The following is a 22,880-nucleotide window of genomic DNA, read 5'->3' on the forward strand; positions in this document are numbered from 1 at the left end:
GCAATCGAAACTTGGATGTAAAGATTTATTATGGCCATGCAGAGTTTAATTTGAATCATTAATGGACACATAAACGTATTGTTGTTGGAGTGATTTGTATAGTATATGGTACTTCTGCGATCACGCCATTTGATTATACAGAGGATCCTTGCTTTGTAGCTGATGATTGATTGTTATGGTGACGAATATTCCTAGTATGGAATAAATATTAACGGACATTTGCAATGGATGAATATTGATAATGGTTTCATTCACCAGTGCAGTAGATATCTATGCTACGAAAACATAATCTAATCACGACTGTTCGTCATCAAAGGACAACTAAAAGTAGTGATTGTATTTCCTGCTGTTTGAACATCATGATATTACTTATAGAACTTTTGGAGAAAATAATTATAATGAAGATCAAGGTTTTCATCACCTTCATAAATACCGTTAGTTTTCAATGACCTGATAATGACGCAGTAAGTAATTAAAGTTTCGAAAAGATGAAATCAATATTACAGTTCACTGCATATACTTTATTTTCTACAAGACAAACGAGTAATCAGAGACGGAAAAATTTGCTTGCTAAATAAAAAAAGCCACAATAAAATGTCTCTCATTGTCATGAAATACGTGTTAAAATCATATTGTCTAACATCAACTCAACATAGAATCTAGCTCTAACGTAATATAGTCTACATAAACCAGCACTTAAGCCATACTGTCACTCAGTCTTCTCTAAGAACTCGTCGACGAGTATCAGGTCACTAAAAAAATCACATGGAGTAAACAGACTAATCGCGATATTGTATCATTTACTCCATCAACTATCACAAATGAATTAAATATGACATCAAATATTATAATCTAACAGATTGACAAACTAACAAACCCTTTGATGCAAGAGAATAATAGACACCGAAAATTTATAATCAAGTTAAGCCACGAAAATCCCAAATCACAGCTTTAAACAAAATCTTGCTTTTGAATTTACAAACTGATTTGTATATAATTGATAAGATGGTTTACTGTTCTCAAAAACTTGAATTACAGTAGTTGACAAATTGTACTGAGATCTTGAGGTGTCTCTTGCCACTTCAACGAATTCACACCACACTTCATCCAAAAATGATGCGGAACACATAAAATTGCATGGTTATAGTATGTAGTGAATTTCTGCTTTAGTTTCAAGAGTCTGCATCATTATGAAGTTATTATTTTTTTATTTTTTTATTTACTTTATATTGCAATCCTTTGTAAGAAAAAAAAAAACCTCATTTACTTTTGAGACTGCCAAAATAAGAATAAGATAAGGACCATACAATTACCGAAAGAATCTGGCAATGCGTTTGGAAAACTAGGATTAATATCAAGAACTGTTAAAAAAAGTGAGTATTTGATTAAAGCCGTGGTCTTCAATCAAATTTTTTGCTGTACACGTTATCAAAATCACATTATAAAAATAAACGTAATAGGGTTGGGCACATATTGTGCTCTCCTGTTGTCCAACAAAGCGTTGGCAAATGAAATGGCGTGAAAATGGTAGCGATCGTTTTGCCAAATGACACCAACCAAATTTATGTGCATTTCTGAATATCATAATTTCATGCAAACACTTCCCCTTTCTGCCGTTTTCTGCTTTCATCGTCGGGTATGAGGAGCAGCACTCCTGATGGGATATCATTTGTGATATTAGTGTCGACCGCAAAGAAATAGATTGCAATATGATGACAATGATTAATCATCTTCTAAAACTGCAACCAACAGCTTGTCTTGTCAATTTATCTGCGATCACACATTAATCCTCCTCTGACATCCCTGATAACATGAAACATACTTATGTAAACATAAATATGTATATATTCGTACATAATAATTACATATACTATATAATTATAATTATATATATATATATATATATATATATATATATATATATGTATATGCATAAACATGATATATGTTTATCTGTGTATGTAACAAAGCAAGATTCCTTTAATAGTGACCTCAGTGGTGTACGCTGCTATTAATTGGCATTTGTTATCTTGAATACCACTTCAACGCTGATCATATCAATCTAAATAGTTTCAGTGCGGGGCAAAACCTTATAAAAATATAAAGTAGTTTCTGCGACGAATCGAAACAGAGGATGTCACTTAACGTCTACTCAGCGAAACGGCAACACAAGCAAGCGAACATGCAAGGCCTCCATTAAGTGGTATGATGTTCATATTAATTATAGCAAATACATTACGTTTGATGATTTTGTAAAGGAATAACATGCATTGAAAGTGGCGAGTAAAAAAAATATGCAAGTACCACCGAATTCAAATGAAGCTTTCAGTTGAAGCAAATTTGACTTTAATCAAAACGTTAAGGAGCCTTAATAGCACTTGGATGCATCATTAAACACGGATACAGCTTAAATCAAACATACTGCAATGGAGTAGTAAGGGCTTCCTATAAATGTATCTTATCTAGCTACTGACTACATGACAAAGGGTAAAGTTCCTCTAAACGAAGAAAAAACTACGTACAATCATCTATCGTCTATCTATGCAATGTTTGTCACTTAAATTTGTCATAATTATAAATCTACATACAGATACATTAATTTTCAGGTAGAAACCCTTTAAACAAACATCCATTGTCAATTTATCTTCTGCATATTTGTAGAGGCCCTCTTCTTAGTATCAAGTTTTGCGCATGAGCTAATGTGATTAGCGTCTACGCTTCATAATTAATATCAGTTTCACCGTCGAAAGAAGAAAGCCCTCTCGCTCCTTCTTATGCCGCAGGTGGCTGTATGCCTTAACCGAGCATTTATGAAAGTTTGCTCTATATAGTTTACACTATAATTACAAGTTGGGATTACAATAAGACACATTCTACAACTCTCACTTCCCTACCAGCGGAGGAATATGATACCAGCACGTGAAGTATGCTGAGATGCATGAGATATCCTACACTTTTTATCCTTAGAGCTACATGAAACAAGTATTATGATACAAGAGTACATGAAATGTCCAGAAATGTGCATGATTTTATGTTATGTAAGCATACTTATCCACGAAGTACACAATCGCTGGAACCCGGCTGTATAGCTTAAGACAATGTAAGATTGGAACTACAAAGACAAAGAGAAATATAGGACAAACACAAAATCGAATCCTGTATATATACATAAGTCTGTTTCATATCATACACTATATACAAGGTTTTCAATCAAATATCTGTTTTGTTCAAACAGTCTCGACTGATATAGCTTTGCCCGGCCAAGCCTCTTAAAGTATGGAAATCCACATGATGGGTCATAACATACCCATGTTAACATTCATAAACTTGTTGCATCTTATGATAACTACATGCAAAATGAATAAAATACTTCTAAATCTAGTCTACAATGGTTGCATCTTCCGAGGTATCTGAGAACCAAGTACCTTACTTGACACAAGATGTATTGTGATTTCATTAAACCTTAAAGTTTCTAAATGTTTACTGGATTTTGATATGAAAAATCTCTGATTGGCACCGATTGGGTACTTTGCAATTTCAGAGGGTTTGCACCAGTAAATCTGCATGCCTGATAGCTTTCACAAACATTTCCCCCAACAGGAATTTCTTGCGTTCTCGAAACTCTACGTCTCAACTAAACGGTACAAGGGCACAGATAAATCGCGATTAACTCTTGGACTCCAATCTTTTCTATTTTAGCATACGGTAGTGTGCGCTGCGCTGTAGGGAAAAAAATTCGAATTTATACAGAGTGTGAAACACTCAAACGAATGAAATTTAAACAACAAAAAGGTACAGTTATCAAATTTCAGTATCTTTAAGAACCTGCACTTCTTTATTATGAAGAATATCATTGTGCTCCGATTTGAAAAGTGTTTCCACGTTTATTCCATATACATGTACATGTAGTAGGGGCCGCGAAACGTTTTTTTTTTTTACGTGCGGGGATGGGGGAGGGGCGTTTTACCTCTCTTGATGGTGGGGTGGAATTCAAGCCCGGAAAATCATGGGGTACTGTGAGCTTGTAACTTGTAAGATTCTTTTTGATAAACCAAACGTATGTGTGCAGGGGGGGGGGGGGGTTGCAGCCCATCTGCGCGGGTATCCTTGTATTCCCTGCTTCTCCACCAGAGGGACGCGAAGCTCTCGCAGGTCTTACTGGGCCTTAAAAAATATAGTAGCCAAAATGGGTCTCAAGTTTTTTAAAAAAAGGTCGAGAAGCACGGCTTATATTCACATGAGCACCAATTTATGACAAACTACAACGGAATGATTAATACTCCTCTCCGCCGCTCAGTTTCTTATAGGAAGTTTTTTTTTTCATGTTTCCATCTCTGACGTTGTGTAAGCATGCATCAAACGCGCAGGAATTATGCCTGCAGAGAAGGCGTTTTAACGTTCAGCATGTTCACAACGTCAGAGTCCGTGATTGGAATGTGAAGCGAGCTCTGCCCTATTGGCCCCGAGCTGACGGCGTCACCGGCAGTCAGCGTTCCGCACACGGCAGCTTCAACAATGTCGGTATGCGGAGTTGACGCGATGGGTGACAGGGTGGCGGTTTTACTGATTGGGGTTGGCAATGACGTGATAGGCAGCTTGGGTTTGGTGTCTGTGAGAACTTGAGAGTTGCCGGAGTGTGAAATGCTGTGGATGTGGTGATGTTGGTTGTGGGTGTGTTGTTGTTGATGGTTGTGGTTGTAATCCTTCTGCTGTTGGGAGGTTCTCTCCTCCGATTGTTGCCGATGTTGCTGTGTTTGTTGCTGCTGTGGCTGGGACTGGCTATCTTGTAGTTTCATTTTCTTTGTCATCTTTCTTTCTTTGGCGCGACGATTTTGGAACCAGATTTTCACCTGAGATAGGCAAGTAACAGTGACATCGTCATTGTGTTTGCATTGCACTGGGGCAATAGGAGCATAAGAAAAAAATATATCAAATTTGACATGAATGTAACTTGTACTGTTTACACAAGAAATGAGGAACATGCACTTTTCTGTTTCTATTCCATTATTCATGATATACTTTAAGATGATCAAAATGTTTTCCAAAGGAATGGTAGACATGAAACTTCGACATAACAGTGAATAAATAAACTTTATGAGAGACTATATTTATCCCCTACAGATACTAAATATACCCTTATTCAAAAAAAAAAAGCTTGGTTTTCCCCCCATTTCATGAAAATAATAAAAAAAGCTTAATCGAGATATGGACAACTTATACATTCATATGATTATAATTGTACATATATTTGACATAAAAATATAATGATTGCAACTGCTGCACTTAGAGAGATCATAACTATTATGTTTGTTGATGTTCTCATAACTTCATTATGTTTTTTTAAAGACTGGTGGTGTTTGTGTATAACCTCAGTTAATATTAATGAAGAATAATTGAAGGTTAAATTTCTTCTTAAAATCGTGTTTGCAACTTGATTATAAGAAAAGGGTAGTGTGCATGCATCATTATGTATTGCCATTTTATTTGTTTTGTTGTTTTTTTTTACGACCTAACGGATTTGATAGCGACATCTTGATTTCTTTCTCATAAAGTAAGCTATACATTGCTCATTACGGGATAACGATATCAAAAGAGAAATATGTGGGAAAAAATCTACCACTCGTGAACATGGAACGAGTACTCATGAATTTTTGTATAAACACTAACGGTTCAAATTCATATTTAAAACAACAGTACATTTTCATAATAATATCCGCTTCCGTTTGTGGGGGTTCGCTTTTTTCCCTTCTTAAAACCGTCTTCGCGCAGGTAGTCTTTGTTTGAACGATTATTTCAAAGTTAAGCTATGCCTACTGCAGTTGATTTTCCCATCTTAATGTTTAAATTGCCCGTCAAGTTCTTGTCACGGGGCCTGTCAAAGTATCCACATAAATTTTAAGTTCTCACCTGTCGTTCAGAGAGGCCCAATGCCAAGGCAAGTTCACTCTTTCGTCTGATTGTGATATAGCGGCTGTAATGGAACTCTTTCTCCAACTCCAGTCGCTGGTGGTCAGTGTACACGACCCGGTACTTATCCTTGGTCCGAGTTTTGCCTGCTTAGAAACATGGTCAGAAAATGCCGAAAGGTCACCTCTTTGTTTGAATTTTAAGAAAACAGAAAGTATAACAAATCTAGAACATTTTTTTTTTTGGTCTTAATGATTCCTTAGCTTTCTAGATAACGAGTAGTAACATTATTTTGCAAGAGTTTTAACAATATCATGTAAGTGAAAATTGATTTTGGACAAGCTGCCACATCTGTTGAAACTTGAAAACCCCCTCTTTCCTGGTTGTATGCTCCAGACATGTCGGCATGAGTTCATAAAAGAAGTTAACATAAGAACCATGGTTTACGCTTTAGTTATAAGTAATAGCGCTAGGCCGTAATTCCTTTTGCATGCTAGCGTCAGAATGTTTGCTTGCCGACGTTATGAGCATAAAGGCGTTCGAAATATGCATAATCCGTTGACTACAATAAACGTAATCGTGGCCATTGTGGTTGCCTTTTGATAAATCGTGAATCTGTTTTCCCTATCTTGAACCTTATATAAGGGGAAGCCACGTACAAATGACAGAGGTGAAAGTGTCAAAGATATAAAAAATATAAAGAAGTATCAGAAGTAAGAAGTCATGTTCTAAATAATGTCATGTACAGTCCTCTGTATTTTACCTCGGAATTTTAACAAAATTGCAATTGTTTTCTTAATTGTGCTGTGCCAACTTTAACTTTGACATGTTAAAGTAAACCATTACATGTATAGTGGCTATATCATCTTCTAATTAAAGCAAATTTTAGATGGAAACTTTCTCTTTGAGCAAGAGAGTGTAAATGCGAGTTGGGAGTTTGTTTTCTGTTTTAATGTGTAAGATTTTGTAGGTTTGTGTGTCTTGTGTGTGTGTTTTGGTAATATTCACATCATTTGAATATCAAGCCAATTTTGCCGAACAATAGCGCCGACAGGGCAACGTGTAGATAATGTCTCTGGTGATATATTACTCGAGAAGTTCAAAAGACGTCATCATGAAAGAGCTAAATCAAACACTCAGCTACTGCACGCACACACAAATTGAATATGAATTTGTTGAACAGAAAACGTGACATCCATGATAAGCCTTAACTATGCTGATGAAGATTCTTTCTTGAATGGTTGGTAGCATGCCAGCAGGATGGACTTCTTGTGCAATGATTTACAGATGGTCGAACAGTTTCGATTACATCTTTATTTGATGTCTCCATTGTTCCATCCCAGAATGCTACACTGACTTATACCTGAAATACTTCCAATACTTCCATTTCTAACAGCTTGTTAAACACCATTGTATGTGAGTAAAGTGGGAGAGCTAGGGACGGCTTGGAAACTCGATGAAGTGTTCAATGTCATGTGAAATTCCCCACAATATCGATATTTAAATTTGATATTATAAGATGAGTTATCCCAAACTGTGTGTGATGTGATCATTAGTGAAAGCAAAAAGATTACCAAATTTTATCAATGAATGATTGAGGAAAATCGGACAACTAATGAACTAGAAACGATCATTAAAGTTATGGTTAAAAGTCCATTTTTCGACCTCTCCATATGGGATTTTGAAAAAAAAAGAATGTTTTGTTACAATAGTGTAACGATATCCAGAAAATATACAAAGGCGCTTAAAAAGTTCCATTTGGGTTTTTGAAAACACAAACTGAAATACGATAAAACTGATATTTTCCAAGGAGCTATACGTCGAGTGCTCGGCTGCTGTATTTAAAGTTTGAAACTTTGTCAAATTATAGTATGACTATTTATAACTGTTGAGTGTTCCCCAAACTTTCAAAGATTTCTTTCATTAATCCTTTTGCATTCGCTGAATTCACGTTAATATTTGAGAAAGCTTCCCGTTTACAGTGCTTATAAAAAGTTTTTACTCTCTGATTACGAAACCAACTATTCTCAGCATTAAATTATCTCAATTTTGTTTGGTAAATATTTTTGAAATAATGAGATAAGTGAATTTTTGACGTTTACACTAAGAACAAGATTAAAAAAAAGTAAGGCGTTTTTACTTTGACCGAAGGACAGTGAAACTTAGCGGAACCTGCAATGACAAACAAAATGTTGAGCATATCTTTACCATAAATCTAGTTTACAACGCATTTACGACATTATCGATAATTTCTGTCTCTTGCCGACTATGAACTCATAACTATTATGATTTCAATAATCGAGACGTCTTGCTTATATGACAGTGGACTCCAGTGTTATGTCACGTTACTTCATGTCAAATAAAGACTTAAGCTAGCAACAATGCGTCGATTGCAGACCGGCCATCGTAATACATGTAATTATTTTGTAAATGCAAGCTAGACAACAGTGATTTAAACGTGTCATAAAAAACTTAATTTCCAAATTTGAAAGGAACAGGTACAATGGAAAGGAATTTATTATTGAAATGACGACAGCAACGGATGGTCAACAAAATAAATGCTTTTTAAAATTCTGTGTTTTTGCTGATGTACACACTACGGATGGTGCAATAATTTCCGAAAAACGTCTAGCCTATTCTTTCCGAAGCACAGTGAGATAGCAATATCAGGTAAGAACCAGAAGAGAACAAATTTTATCATGATTACCTTCAATCATGTTATGAATCTCAAACTACTGTTTACTATTTAAATTGCTATTGATTATGTTCTTTGTACTATGACAAGGTTAAATCAAATATTCTTATCACAAAAGAAAGAGGTTTAGGATTTGCACAGTACCATAACAATACCATTATCAGTCACACAAGGACCTTTTGTTAAGTCATTTGAAAATCTTTGAAGTATAGATATTCTATGATTCAATTGCTATATTCGTGTTTAGATATAATGAAATGCTTCCCCAATCATTTCTTTTCACACAATAGCAACCTGCATTTATACGTCGCACTAATAGCATGAATAAAGTAGGCCTATAGATATCTGTTTGTACGAAATCATGTTAGTCATGCATCATTCCCTGTTATGAGTGACGACTTTAAAGTCAGGATGGCATGCGATTAATGTTTCATTCCAAATTAGTTTGGAGAGTAAAATTACGATAAATTGTTCCTTCTAGACAATCGAATAACTAATCTATTATTTTCTAGACACTTTCCAAAACACCCACGCAACAGCGTTGTCAACATAGTAACGAAATTGGACTTCTCGTAAGATGTTCATAACTATGCTCGTACATTTTAGGGTAAGCAATTCTTCATCAGCTTAAAACAAACTAGTCAATACCATTGAAAATATATCAAATTACATAGTCGATCATGTAGATGTGGTAAAATAATTTTCACTGCAGAAGTATATAGTTCTTCAACGAACGAGAAAAAGAAAATGATATGTCACCGAATATATCTGAAAGTATACTAGCTTATTACACCTTTGTTCTTACGACATATTCGTTGGGATGACGCTTGGTCATGTTGGTTGGTACACTAGGGTACCTTTCGAAGCGTCACCCGAAATGGTGGCAGAACATTCAATGGGGCCTGCGCCAGAACATCCATTACGAACTGTCACATACTTGGAGGCATGGTTAATGTGATACAGCAAGTCGCGCAACTTGTGACCATTTTTTCTCAAATACTACGAACATGTGATATAAATTCATGTGTCCCGATTTTGTCATTCTCTGTCAGAAAACAGGATATACTATCTAAAAGAATAAAAGGTGTAGGATATCCCAGAAAACCTTTGAATAAGAATTTTCCCTGGTCAGTAGGCTCTATTTTACCTTATATATAGATGTGCAAACAATTAAAAAAGGGTCATACAGGTGCTAAGAACGGGTGCGCGTCACGAGCTCGACACCCACGAGTTATACAGCTCACGAGTTATACAGCTCACGAGTTATACAGCTCACGAGTAATACAGCTCACGAGTAATACAGCACACGAGCTGGACACTATTAAGTGAACAAGACCCACGAGCTAGACACTTGGCCAATAAGGCCCATGAGATCGACACTATACAGGCTAACAAGACCCACAAGCTCGACGAAAGACAAAAAGGCCCATGAGCTCCACAGGACATCACGGGTCGAGCTCGTGGATTTTTTTTTCCAGGTGTCAAATTCATGGACCTTATTTGTGTAGTGACGAGGGCATAGGCCTTGTTTGCCTAGTTTCTAGCTCATGGGCCTGTTCTACGTAGTGTCTAGATGCTTGTTCTGTTTTACATGTTGGTGTCGAGCCCGTGTGCAGTATGACTCGTGAATGCATGATTGATTGACCTTTTTTCAATGTCTAGCTCGTGGGCCTGTTTTAGTTGATGTCGAGCTCGTAGGCCGCTCGTGGGATGACCCCGTTGAGAACAAGGCCAGCGAATCACTGCACACAAAAAGATGTTGACCCTAATTCCGAAGATTCGTAGAATACGAATATAACGTATTCAGTGTATACATCATCTTACGTGTTTCTATTTCTCCCTCTTGCGAAATGCTGTCTGCTTTGGTTTTCTGAGAGAAGCAGTGCAGTAATGATTGCACTCGATCTATATTAATGCTTTCCAGGAACTCGCATGGAATTTAAAGAAATAAAAGGGTTTAAGAACCTCAAATTTCTACCTGAAATGCATCACGTTCCTTAATGAAAAATATCTATGCCGTACATACACCAAATAAAAGGACACCATAGTGCATAACTGGCAGTTTGACGATCAGAAGTATTCCTCTATATTTGCCAAGATATAAACTGATTTGTTGCATACATCTTATTTCGAAAAAAAAAGTCCGCTTTAAAGCACTACCACATGTTTGTCACATGACAACGTGGATTAATGATTAATCATCAAAGGTGCATGGCAAATGTTCTTTGCGACGTCTGTATAGGGGAGACTTTTCTCGCAAAAGAGAAGACACACCAATTATCCGAGACACGAAATATAATTATGTGGCTTTATGATTTAGAAAAAAAAAAACCCGCAACGATATTTAGATAGTTTACTTATAGCAAAACGAGGGAAATCAAGGGAAATGAATAGAGGGGAAAAATCGTTGCCTGGGTGATAGGTCGCGTGGATTGTATGAACATACGGGTTCGTATGCGGGCGAAAAAAAAAAAACAGAAGAAGAAGAAACATCCTGGTAGGCCCGGTTCTTTCCACAGTTTAGCAGACTTCCTTGTTGAGCATAAGCGACTGGCTTGATTTGAATTGAGAGTGGACGAGTGATGCTGGAAATGAAAACTGTAATTTTTGTTCCAAGGTGCTCAACAAGAAGTTAATTCATGGTCTTACGCCTTGCCCCCTTTCAATGGTTTAGTTTTATGGCACCCCGCTCTTGCGTATCGGGCAAAGAAGGGCTAAGATTTATTGGCCTCTCGTCAATACTGGCTTAATGTTTAACCAAGTTGGGGATAATAAATCATCGAAGTTCATGCCTGTGTCAGCGAAAGAAGAGGGCCTATAGTTACATGAAGACGTGTTACAGTCACACTGATTAACCAGAAATCATATTTGTTAGTCCCAAGCACTGGCATTTCTGTAGGAGACTTTTGTTGACAGACGTCGACTGAGCTTATGCCATTATCCATGAGTTGTGCACAAAGAGGGCCATATGAACATTTCGTATTATTCATTTTGAAGGTACTAATGGCTGATTATATTTGATTTATCTTTATACACTAAAATGACAGCACCATTGTTTTGGTCTGTGCATAATTGTCTCAACTTTTTTCAGGGGAATGCTACAAACTTATTATTTTACTCCAGACTTTAGCAGAGAGTACATATAAAATATTGCGTGTCATTTATCTTTCTGTACCACAACGAATGCTACGAAAACTAAGGAGGGAGAGAGAGGAGCAACGGATAGGATCAACATGAAGAAAATAAATGATTTTAATCCACCCCTCTTAATGACAACAAGAAATTTTCCTCGTTAAAGTGCATAAGCAAAAAAAAAAAAATCTAAACTACCACACAAAGGAACTTAGATTGTTCCTGTGGTCAATGCGTATTTTCTTGTTCTTATAAGTCAAAGAGCTTTGTCTATATTCTAATTTTCCATAAAGATAAATGATATCACTTTGAACTGCAAATTCGTTTCTTTACATTTTACTCTCATTACGGTTTCGATTTCCTCTGCTTCAAAGTAGAAGGCATCAAAATTCGCAACATCTTTGATTAACCCCATAGAAGCTCATGCAAACTCACATTGTTGTCAGTATCAAATAACAATGAATGCAGTTAACGAAACATCAAAAATCATCTGATGCCTCTGCCCAGGTGATAATTCCTGCATGAGTATTTCACACTGTTTTTACACCTCTTTGTCATATTTGCTAAAATTCTATTTAAATGAAAGTAAGATAACGTATCATTATTTAATAAAAGCAACTGACATCACATTCATTATTTCAGGTTTAATTGTAGTCGCTAAGCTGTTACACAAATGAAGTTCGCAATCCAAAATTGCATTCTTTAAAACGAGAAGACTCTATATCCGTCTATCAAAGTTATCGAATCCTTCTAGGAATGAGATTCAACAACTTACAGTCATGGTCAAACTTGAGTCCCCGAAGTCATAGGGGTGGTAAAGACGGGGACCGACAAACAGATAGGAACAGATAACAGGAATGCGAAGAGAATGCCAATTATTTGGCGTCCTCAAACAGACATGTTTAATGATTTGACCGTTAACCACGCTAACGAGATTTTCATGTTACCTCTTGTTTGCACGAGGATTTTCATCGACACCGCTGACAATCTAACTGTTTTTGCGGCGATAAGTAAAAGAAATCAGTCGATGCATTGTTTCTTGTCCACCGCGCAATGGTGATATTATGAAGGGCTCGACATTAGCGGCGGACAGGTGGCCCGGGGCCACTAAAAAATGTCGGGCAACTAAACTTCCAAAAAGGTTATCTTTGGGTGGCCGGATCGGGTTACTACGATTCAACATGTCTTGTTTACTTATTTCCCTTAATATCGGGCTGATACACAATTATGTTTGTTTGGTTTTTTTTTTCGTTTTTTTTTTTCGGGCCACCAAACTTTGAAATTTAAAGAAATTATGACACATTTATACATTCATAATCTTCTTGTTTATCTCATGTCAGTATTTAATCTTTCTCTACCTTCTAATTTTCTTTCATTTTTATCGAATTATTTTTTTTTTACGTTAAATGTTTTTGGCGATTGATCTTATGCGGGAACCCTTTACTTTATTCTTTTCTACTTTTTCTCAAGGAATGAGCTAATTTCAGAGAGAGAGTTTAGACCACAAACGAATGCAAGTTGACCAAAAAGATTTCAGTAAGAATTCGCGATGACTTTAAATGGCAGAAAATCATATAAAGTTCATGTTCATTTTAGCTATATAGTTAAATCTAAAGGGAATAATCACTGATGGTAGGGGTGTCATTGAAATCGGATGTCTCCTAAGCTGTAGGGTCTGAAAGCTCAGAAAACAGTAATATTGGTATCTACTGCATGTGAAATAGTGTTAATGTCCTCGTCTCCCAATCGTAACACTGACCTGCCTATACACATTCCATTACGAGTTTCTTTCCTGAAAATGAAATTGTATTTAAAAAAGAAAGTTTGTATACGTCGCTTAAACTTATTCTTGCGTTGTATCTCCTCTATTATGTACAACAAACACGACTTTCAGGTGGGGCGTGGTATAGTTGATAAGAAATAGATAGCAAAAGCAGGATTTTTCTACCGTTTTGCGTACAGTAAGTGTTACACTTGTAATATGACGTCAACATCCCCTCCGAAAAGTTAGCGCGCACGAGTGATTTCGGCACAATATCACTCTTTTGTGAACAATTTGACTCTCCACGTCTGAGATATTTTGAATTTTGTCATGTTTGTCTAACATTTACCACTTTTGTATTTCTATTTTCAGTTTGTCAGAAATAAGTTTACTTATTCTTATCTGGTACATCAGTTGTCTGGAGCAAGTTTTGGAACGTACTTAAACATTTTTGCTGGCAACAGTGTTTGATCTAGCTATGTTCCCAACTTTAACATTACTTGACACTACCTTAACCTACTTCTTTATTTCTTATTTCTCTATTTATTTCTTTATATATTTATTTATTTATTCAATTATTCATTTATCTATTCATCTATTTACTTATCTATCTATCTATCTATCTGCCATTGGTATTTTCCCAAGCTTACGAAAAACATTATACCCCCATATACAACATGAAAACAAATTCTTCCAAGCTACACAAGTTAATAAATATCTTACTTGAAGTTGCTCTGCGTTGAAACGATATGAAACGTTTAACTGGATCAACAATCTATGTACACCATGCTTGACCTAAAGGGTGATTTCAGGGATGACGTTAGCTGATTAACCTGGCATTCAAATTTTCACGACGCAGCAGCATTTGCTTGAATTTCGATGGGATTTGAAGCAAATTGTTGCCTTATTTTCACTGTCTCTGACTCTTGAAAGATGTCCTCTTTCCTTGCAGATAAGGTGTACCTCACCATTGATTATAATACATTTTTGTACCCTATAATCTTATATAGGCCTACTAAGTAGTTAGTCATACCGTTGTATTACTAGTATTCAGAAGGAACAATAGGACTACTTGATAAGAACGTATAGCTCACAAACAGGACGAAATCATGCATCAGCATCTGCAGAAGCATAATCAGACATCAATAACTGAAACTTGAACAAGAATGCATTTACAAGGCCAAACTTCAGTGGAATAATAATATTGTTATGTACATAATGCTGCATTGAAATTTAGTTTTTTTTCGGATTAATGCACTTAGAAACGTCAGCATTATGCGCTATATAACTGTTATCTATCATTATTATTATCATCATTATTTACCCAAACTGTCATGATATATAAAATGAACATATAAAATGCATATATTTTGTTTATTAATGTGTGTGTGTGTGTGTGTGTGTGTCTATGGTTTTGGGAACGAAGTTGATCAAAAAATGTATCCAGCGTCAATAAATTATTAGTTTCACTTCAATCTGAGCAAACAGAGGCTTATCTTTTTAATTTGCATTGATGCCATGCTCTTTTACATATACACTATGTATAAGTACTACAAAAAATAAGATAAATGATATAAGAATACTACTAGTATGAAAAATAAAACTGAGGTAAAATGTCGTAGGTGCACGCTTATGCTAAGACCCGTGAAAATCAGCCTAAAATTCATTTCAAAACTATGGTGTACCGGACACTTCGAACTCTTATACTGACTCAAATGCAGTAAGCTTCCATGGACTATGATGATGCCTGATATATTGAGACGTTAATTTTAGATTTCATAGGATGCTATCCATTTTTCAATATGTAATCTTAAATTAATTTGTGTTTGCCATCACACATCAATATCATTATATCCATTTTCCCTAGTTGGCTGTTTTGACAAGACTATCAGTAATTAAAGGGATGGTATAGTACTGGTGGAGAGATGAGGATTGGGCTTTTAACGTTGTGCGAGATACCAAGAAACCACTTATGAAATAATACAGAGCATACCATTCTAAGAGGAATTCAAAGTTTATTAGATAAAAATCGGTTTTGGAATGGCTGAGACATCCGAAAACAAAGTAAAACAAAGCGATCCTGATAAAAGGTGGGTTCCCCCTTTTATTAGGATTGCTCTGTTTTGGATATCATCTTAGCCACTTCAAAATCAATTTTCATCAACAGAACTTTGAATACCTCTTGGAATCACCTACTCTTTCATATTCCATAAGAGGTTTCTCATTTTCTCACCAAAAAAATGTTAGAAACATAAAGTTAGGTCTCAACCAAAACTATACTCCCCTTTAAGAGTCGATGCATATTGCAAGCCCGGATGTTAACAAATGTGAAAATAAATACACACATGACACTGAGGTGTAATAAAGCACATTTATAGTCATTGACTCCCAAACATTGTTCTTTGAAATTGTCTTCAGTCAATCGAAGGATGCTGACACAAAACAAATTAAACGATACTTGTAATCTCAAGTCCCATTGTAACATCATATAGTAGCAATTGCGAATTACAGCAAATAGGTCGAATTGCCAATTGTTATATCATAAAACTCTTTTCAGGTGTAGTTACGTTGAAGGGTCTCGTACATACTTACTATTAGCGAGCTTGCATGGAAATTGCTTTACAACCGCTCTCCTGTGGATTTATAATGTCTAAATAGCGTTCTGAGAGTTCTCGCCGTGACGTCTCATAAAGTGTACAACCACAAGAAAAAAAAAAAACCCTGCCTCAATACGCACAAGATATATGGTTGTATGTCAAGTGCTGATGCACATCTTATTTTCATAAAGAAATCATATCGAATAAAGTCTTCTAAAATCTTCTACGTATAAATATACAAACTACGCAGTTACTTTTGGTTTCATCACTTTGAGCACACAATAAAAGTATGCCAGTATTTCCATAATGAAGGAAGTTAAGCTAGTTAGTTTGCGGTGCCATCCACCAAGGTAATATAATCGTTGTACTTTCTGTAACATTATACTATAGGGCAAAAAAAAGGATAAAAAAGCTCGATCCTTCTACCATTGTGGTTAATTTTGCTCTTTTCCTTTCTGAATATTGCGACTTCAAAAAGAAAGAAAGAATAGAGGTCAGTTTCTCTCCCCTCCCCTCCCCCCTCCCTCAGTGTCTCAGTTAAAGTTTATGAAAAAGTTATCTTAAGATCAGTGATGATTGCTGCGGAGTAAAGGGGAGCAGGGAGAGAAGACTATTGTTTTTAGTGTAAACGGCTTTCACAATCACTTTGATTAATCATGGAACATTATTTTACTCTAGTTGCGGGGAGGGGCGGAGAGGGTGGCGGGGCAAAAACACAAAAATATGGCACCTGTGTAAATATTTATGTGAAACCACGCTCCGTCTTATCACCTGAAACATAGATTGATCGCTTTTTCTCATAAAACACTGTAAAAGGCGAAATTAACGAAATCAACGAAAGTAAAAGGCATCCATTGTAAAATGGTTATAATTTCACCGAAAACAGTCGCTGTCTCTTATCGATTTCTAACGTTGAACCAACTCCTATTCTCTTTAATCACATTATCTGCGCACACTCAGTCAGTCTGTCGATCATCTCTTTTATTTTGAATAATTTTCGCCGGTTATGCTTTAATACACTTATATCTGCCTTACCCCTTTAAATATGCATCCTTATAATTACACAAACACTCATTCTTTTGATTATGGGGTGCTACTTCGGAAGAAAAGTTGAACTATTTAATACAGTTCCATCAGTTTGCTCAAGCTTTGTTCACAAAGCTGTAAAGTGAAATTCCTTTTGGTTTTGATCTCCCTGTTTTATTCCCTTCTTGTACGTTTATTTTGAATATAGTATTATCATCTCACGATAACGTCCTATAGTTACTTTTGCAATAGCAAATGTTCAAAGATTATTCACGTTGCGCATGGTCATATATAAATTTAATTGTCTCTACAATTTTGATATGCATTTCCTTGACTTCAAAAAGGGAATAATACTCCAAGCAACTGTAGTATTTATTACGTCTCTCAAAGAAATTAAACTACAATAGGGCACTGACGATTAGTCAAAAAATAAAGAAGAAAAGAAACAATCCAGGAATGTTTACCAGTAAGTGAATGAAAGAAAGAATTCTGTTGAAAGAACAAAGGCTAGAGGCAGAAGGAGAAGTAAAGAGTGTCAGATCGTGAGATCAAAATATTGTGGTCTCTATATAAAGTAATCTACAACTACATTAACTGAGTGATTTCTCTGTAATGTGATCCACTGCAATTATATACTGCAATCTGTACAATTGCGCAAGTGACACTGAAAGTCTTGGAACATGGTGTCGGAGTAAAACCCAATCGTTCATATTTTATTGCAATTATCTATTTCATTCACTGATGATGGAAGCTTGGCAAAAGTGTTAAAAGATGTCAGTATCAAAAGTATCGAATACAAATGATGCGAGAGTTTATTCATCATATCTTTTTAATGGTATTCGACATAGAGAAACGTCTTGTCCTTTCTTCCGAAGTATCAAGTGACGAAATTTATCGATGATATCCATATTTTCCTTGAAGAGAATGTACAATAACGCACTCATCGTGTGTATGAATACAACTGTGCGCGTCATTCTCTGACGAAAAGAAAGTTTTCTATGTTTTCTCCTGCATCAAAAAGTATTGATGCATGCATTAACTCCTATATCAACACACTGCGATTATATTTACATTTGTCTTTTTTTTTGTAACTGACCTCGAAAAAAGTGGAAGAAATCTTTGTCTCTATATCTTGCACATTTAGGAAACAGAAAACGTAGTTTTAAGGTTTGTTCCTTTTTATCGCTGTAAGCTATCACCTTTAATCGAGTTGGGTGGCTGGCATGATAGCTTTATGTTATTATAAATGGGATTTTAGATCTTCACTTGAATGTTTGCTAAGCGTTCGATAGCATTCGGCTGTAAATGCTAACTCCGAGAAAAGACATTTTACAAGGTGAAGAAGTATAAGTAATAGCTTTCTTCAGCACGTAAAGACCAGCACGTAGAATAATTGAGACTGAATGTAAAGTAGCTCTGAAGTAATAAAACGTGTATTAGTCAAAATACCTAGTGGAAATTGTACAATAAAAGAGCCTTTCAGCGCACAGTATGGATTATAAAACTGTTATTGGCAGCCATATATCCGTTGCTTTTATGGGAGCGCCAAGAATGGCGAGTGTGTGTGTGTGTGACACAGAGATGCCAGCGGCGCGAACCCCGTCAACAAAACTGGTATCAACCGCTCTCATCTTCTCAGTTTGTAGAACGGCGATCAAAATGGGCATCGCATCCAATTCATTTCAATATTTTGATTCTTCGTTAGTGTATTTAACTTATCAACTAAGCAAAAATTGAATTTCACATGTGGAATATCAACTGGCAGGAAGAAAATGATTGCTGTGCCTCAAAATGAGATGTGTCTCAAAATGAGTAACGTGGTACGCTATGTCACCCCGGACCCGGATAAAATCATTTGATACCAAGAAGAAAATGGCAATGGGATTCACTCATCTTTACATTTACCATAAAAGGTAAGGCAACCTTTTCGAGTGCAGTTATTTCTTTTGCCATGACAGCTAAATGTAATTTTTGTGCAATTGTAACTGACTCTTGTGAATTGCTTGTTTGTTTTTGTTAAGATTAAGTTACCGTAGTCATTATTCTTTCCCCATATTTTGTGTTCATCGTCGATGTTAATAGCCTGAGAATCAATCTAATTTTCAGTCCAATTTAATTCGTATCTTGGGAAAAAAACATTTTACGAAATGGGAAATTGACTTTTTGGAAAAGAAAATCTAATCATACTTGTAAGTTTCATCTGCGCACTTAAATAGAAAATCTTGAGGAAAACTTTAAAATGTCATCTCAGGAGTGTTAGATTTCTTGCTTGGTTGGTGATCATTTCGTTGATTTTTGTTGATTCTAGGTATATATATTTGTATTTATGTGCTCGGTGTATATAATATAAGAATATATATCAATCTATGATTGCATTTTAGAATTTGAATGCAATGCACCCTAAGTATTTTAGTCCTTTAATATACGAGTTTCTTTTCAAAAGTGGATTTCTCTTTAAGAACATCAGCATGATATGCTACATTTGTGCTGGTGAATTTTGTGCACACTTTTGCAAAACAATAATAATAATAATAATAATTTTGTTTTTCATCTTAATTCCTCAGCTGGTGCGTTTGTCGTTGTCACTCCCATGCGTCACTCGAACCTTTTCCAGTCTGCTCACAATCATATTCGTTTGCCTTAGATTTATATGTAGGCCAATAATCTCTGCTTGAAGAAATAATAGCTTTGGTGTCTATATGTCGATAAAGAAACTGAAATCACGAAAAAGTGGAAAATTCCCATGATTACTATTCCCCATCAAGTCATTTAAAGTGAATTAAAACAGAGGAAGAACTTCTTCAGAAAGTGTTTTTGTTTGTTTTTAAATTGCGTTTGTTCTCAAGAAGGTACAATACATTGTAACTATGATTATCTATCCCCGTATTATGTAAACTTTCCACAAAAAACCTAAACTTTCCACAAAAAAATATAAACTTTTGAGATGAGATATAGATATCTCCGAAAAAAAAGTGCACTCAGTATTCAAGTCGGAAATTTTCTTGATATGATCTAGTCGTTCGTTTGTTTAGCAAAATCGTACATAATCATGCATGGATATCGCATGTGATATAAATTTGTTATCCTCAATAGTGTTCATACATCTTTAGAACATCTCTTACTAACCTTGAAATATGGACAAGAAATAGGAACGTTATAATTACCTCATTTGTCTCGAAGAAATTTAGCAGTAGCTAGCATTGTGTGAGCATCTTTTCCGTGGTATTTTATGTTTTATTCCAGTATAGCGTAAAAACAACCATTGCTTTTTTTTAGAGTCGATTGAAATCAAGAACGCGTAAGTGGATGACCTTTTGTGTGAGGTCTGCATGTGAACCGTGATCTATTTTGTGGGATGTTTTTGAGTCTGCATCAAGAATAAACAGAATTACCTGTTTGTGGATTGAAGCGATATGTAGAACTTTTCATCCAGTCGTACGTTCTCAAAGGCCGATGAAGAGCTTGGGCAACAGACTGGATGCCACCGGAACTGGTATATGTTTGTGATTGACCAGGCCCGTTCGAGAAATCATCTACATTTCCGGAATATACAGTAGTTGGCCCTCCCGATACGCTTGTCGAGTTCGTTGACGGATGATGGAAGTACGGCCAATCTCCAGACGTCGTCGTGCCGACTGAGGTTGCCGAGATTGCCCCGGGTAGACTGGTGCTCCAGCCCGCTCCCGAATTGTGCTGGAGTTGAGACGAGGCGGTCGCCGTCTGGCCGCTCTCCCCTCCAGTCACCCCATGGAAAGGCAGGGGCTGCCAGTACTCGGCCGAGGAAAATTGATGATGCGGAGCAGGATGATGGCCCTGCTGCGGGAAGGTTCCCGGGGCGGTTGGGTGGAGGTACATACTCTCCGCCTGCTGTGGGTGCAGATACTCGAGCGTCATCATAAAATATGGTTTTATAGTTCTGCAACGAGGCAACCGATATTATATGACCCCTCAACCAATAGGCGTGTTGATGCCGGCGGCGTTCTACCAACGATTACAGATTTTATGTCCAAACTACTATGAAAACAAAACCCGCCCTTTTCGTAAACTTCGTACTCGAAAGTTCATGCACGACTGATTTTGATATAATGTCTATGATGAACTAGCTCGGGAATTTGAAATCGTTGAAAGAAAGGTAACTATAACTTGTCCAATGCTGCGATTACCGCAAACGACGAGTAAAATATTCGGTGACGTGTTTACCTTTGTCAAACTTTTCCATCCAATATGCAACTCTCATATCGCTCGCAACACCGACTAAAACGAACGCTCTGCGAAAGAGATATCTGTCGATCATGTGACGTCTAGGCCAGGTCTTACTGGCTCAGCTTTTGAAAGGATTACAATAAACGTCATATGCTGCCGTGGAGCTTGTCAAGTCACACAACTGGAAGCTGCTCGAGCGGCAAGTCCTTGTACAGCGAGTTGAGCTTCAGTGGAGGATGCAGATCCGTCTCAATTTATGATGGCAAACTTACACAGCGAAATCTTCGAGGAAATTAGTGCCTTGGAGAGCACGACTCGAGAAATGGTAGCCCATAGCTTTTATGACAGTTTCTCAAGCACAGGTGTCGATTGGCTCAGGTGTGTCGAGTCCGCGGTTATTACCTGTTCAAGTTTTTAGCAAACAGAAGTTCAAAACAGACCCTTTGCTGCTGGGCGTCTAAGTTCAAATGATGAAAATACCATGAGGATACTGTCCCTTATATCTTCACAGAGACTCACTTTGTTCCTTTGCTTAATTTGTCCAAGTTGAGCAGCTATCAAAGGTACTTCATTTGGAAACATCAAAAGCGCCGATACATGTCCATCGTACAAAGATGTGGTGACGGCATAACATCTAGAAAGGCGCTAATGAGATTTTTAATGGGCGTGTGGCTTGCGCGCTAATTTGCATACTCGTAGAAAACCGTGATGACGAAACGGAACTAAAGCCTCGTCGCACAATGGCCCGACACCCGATGATCATTATTTTGTACATTTGGTTAATGCACAGAGCTTTTATGAGAGCTGTAATGCTTGATATAGTTTTTCTTTCAGCAATAACACTGGATTATTGAATGCGATGCAATTCAATCGTTTCAATATTGTAAATAGTTTTATTCGACAAGATGTTGTATCGACAAAATCCAGCGAAAGCGACTTTATTCCCCATGGTAAGAGAAAAATCAGCATTGATAAGCTTTAATTTTCACTAACAATAATTTTCTCAGGAGCACATATTTTGCTCTTGGAGGCATCTCATCACGCAAATTTTCAGATATTTTTTCTAACAAACTGCTTTAAGCTACTGAAATCCTTGCATCTGACTGGCTGAGAGCAAATTTGTCGGAAAAAAATCTGACAAGACGCTTGATGAACTTGATGAAATGCCCCCTTCCCCCGATACCGGTGTGTCCCATCTATCCAGCGTTATTATGCATAACCATTGAGGATATAAATGTTGATTCTTTCCCGCCAAATACGTGATATCAACTAGGCGTATTCTGTCCATGGCATTAAAAGCTCATTCAAACTGTAAAAAACCAACAACAAAAACCAATGTTGACGAAGTAGGTCTCACTCGCCACCACGATATGGCACAGTAGATAATGACTGTCGGACCTAAATATTTTGTTCCACAAGTAAACATGTACATCTTCCGAAAATCCCCCCCCCCCGATTTTAGAATATATGCCTTCTTGTGGGACAAAATAACATCCAGTTTAAGACATTGACTACCAAAAATAAAATGCGCCAAGAAGTTACCTTACAAGACAGAAGT

At 36.6% G+C, this 22,880-nt stretch overlaps 1 protein-coding gene across 1 annotated transcript; it reads right to left on the bottom strand.

Annotated features, from left to right (window-relative positions):
- Window positions 1-4,370: 4,370 nt before the first annotated feature.
- LOC139716270 (uncharacterized) lies at window positions 4,371-21,016 on the bottom strand. Its single transcript, XM_071627837.1, has 3 exons — window positions 20,512-21,016; window positions 5,908-6,053; window positions 4,371-4,850 (listed from the first exon to the last, which is right to left on the bottom strand). Exons 1-3 carry the CDS (start codon window positions 21,014-21,016, stop codon window positions 4,371-4,373), a joined length of 1,131 nt encoding a protein of 376 aa, XP_071483938.1.
- Window positions 21,017-22,880: the final 1,864 nt, after the last annotated feature.

This window comes from Diadema antillarum, unplaced genomic scaffold (genome assembly GCF_040938485.1).
Source record: "Diadema antillarum isolate AM-2024a unplaced genomic scaffold, OU_Dant_1.0 scf00000063, whole genome shotgun sequence".
NCBI classification, from domain to species: Eukaryota; Metazoa; Echinodermata; class Echinoidea; order Diadematoida; family Diadematidae; genus Diadema; species Diadema antillarum.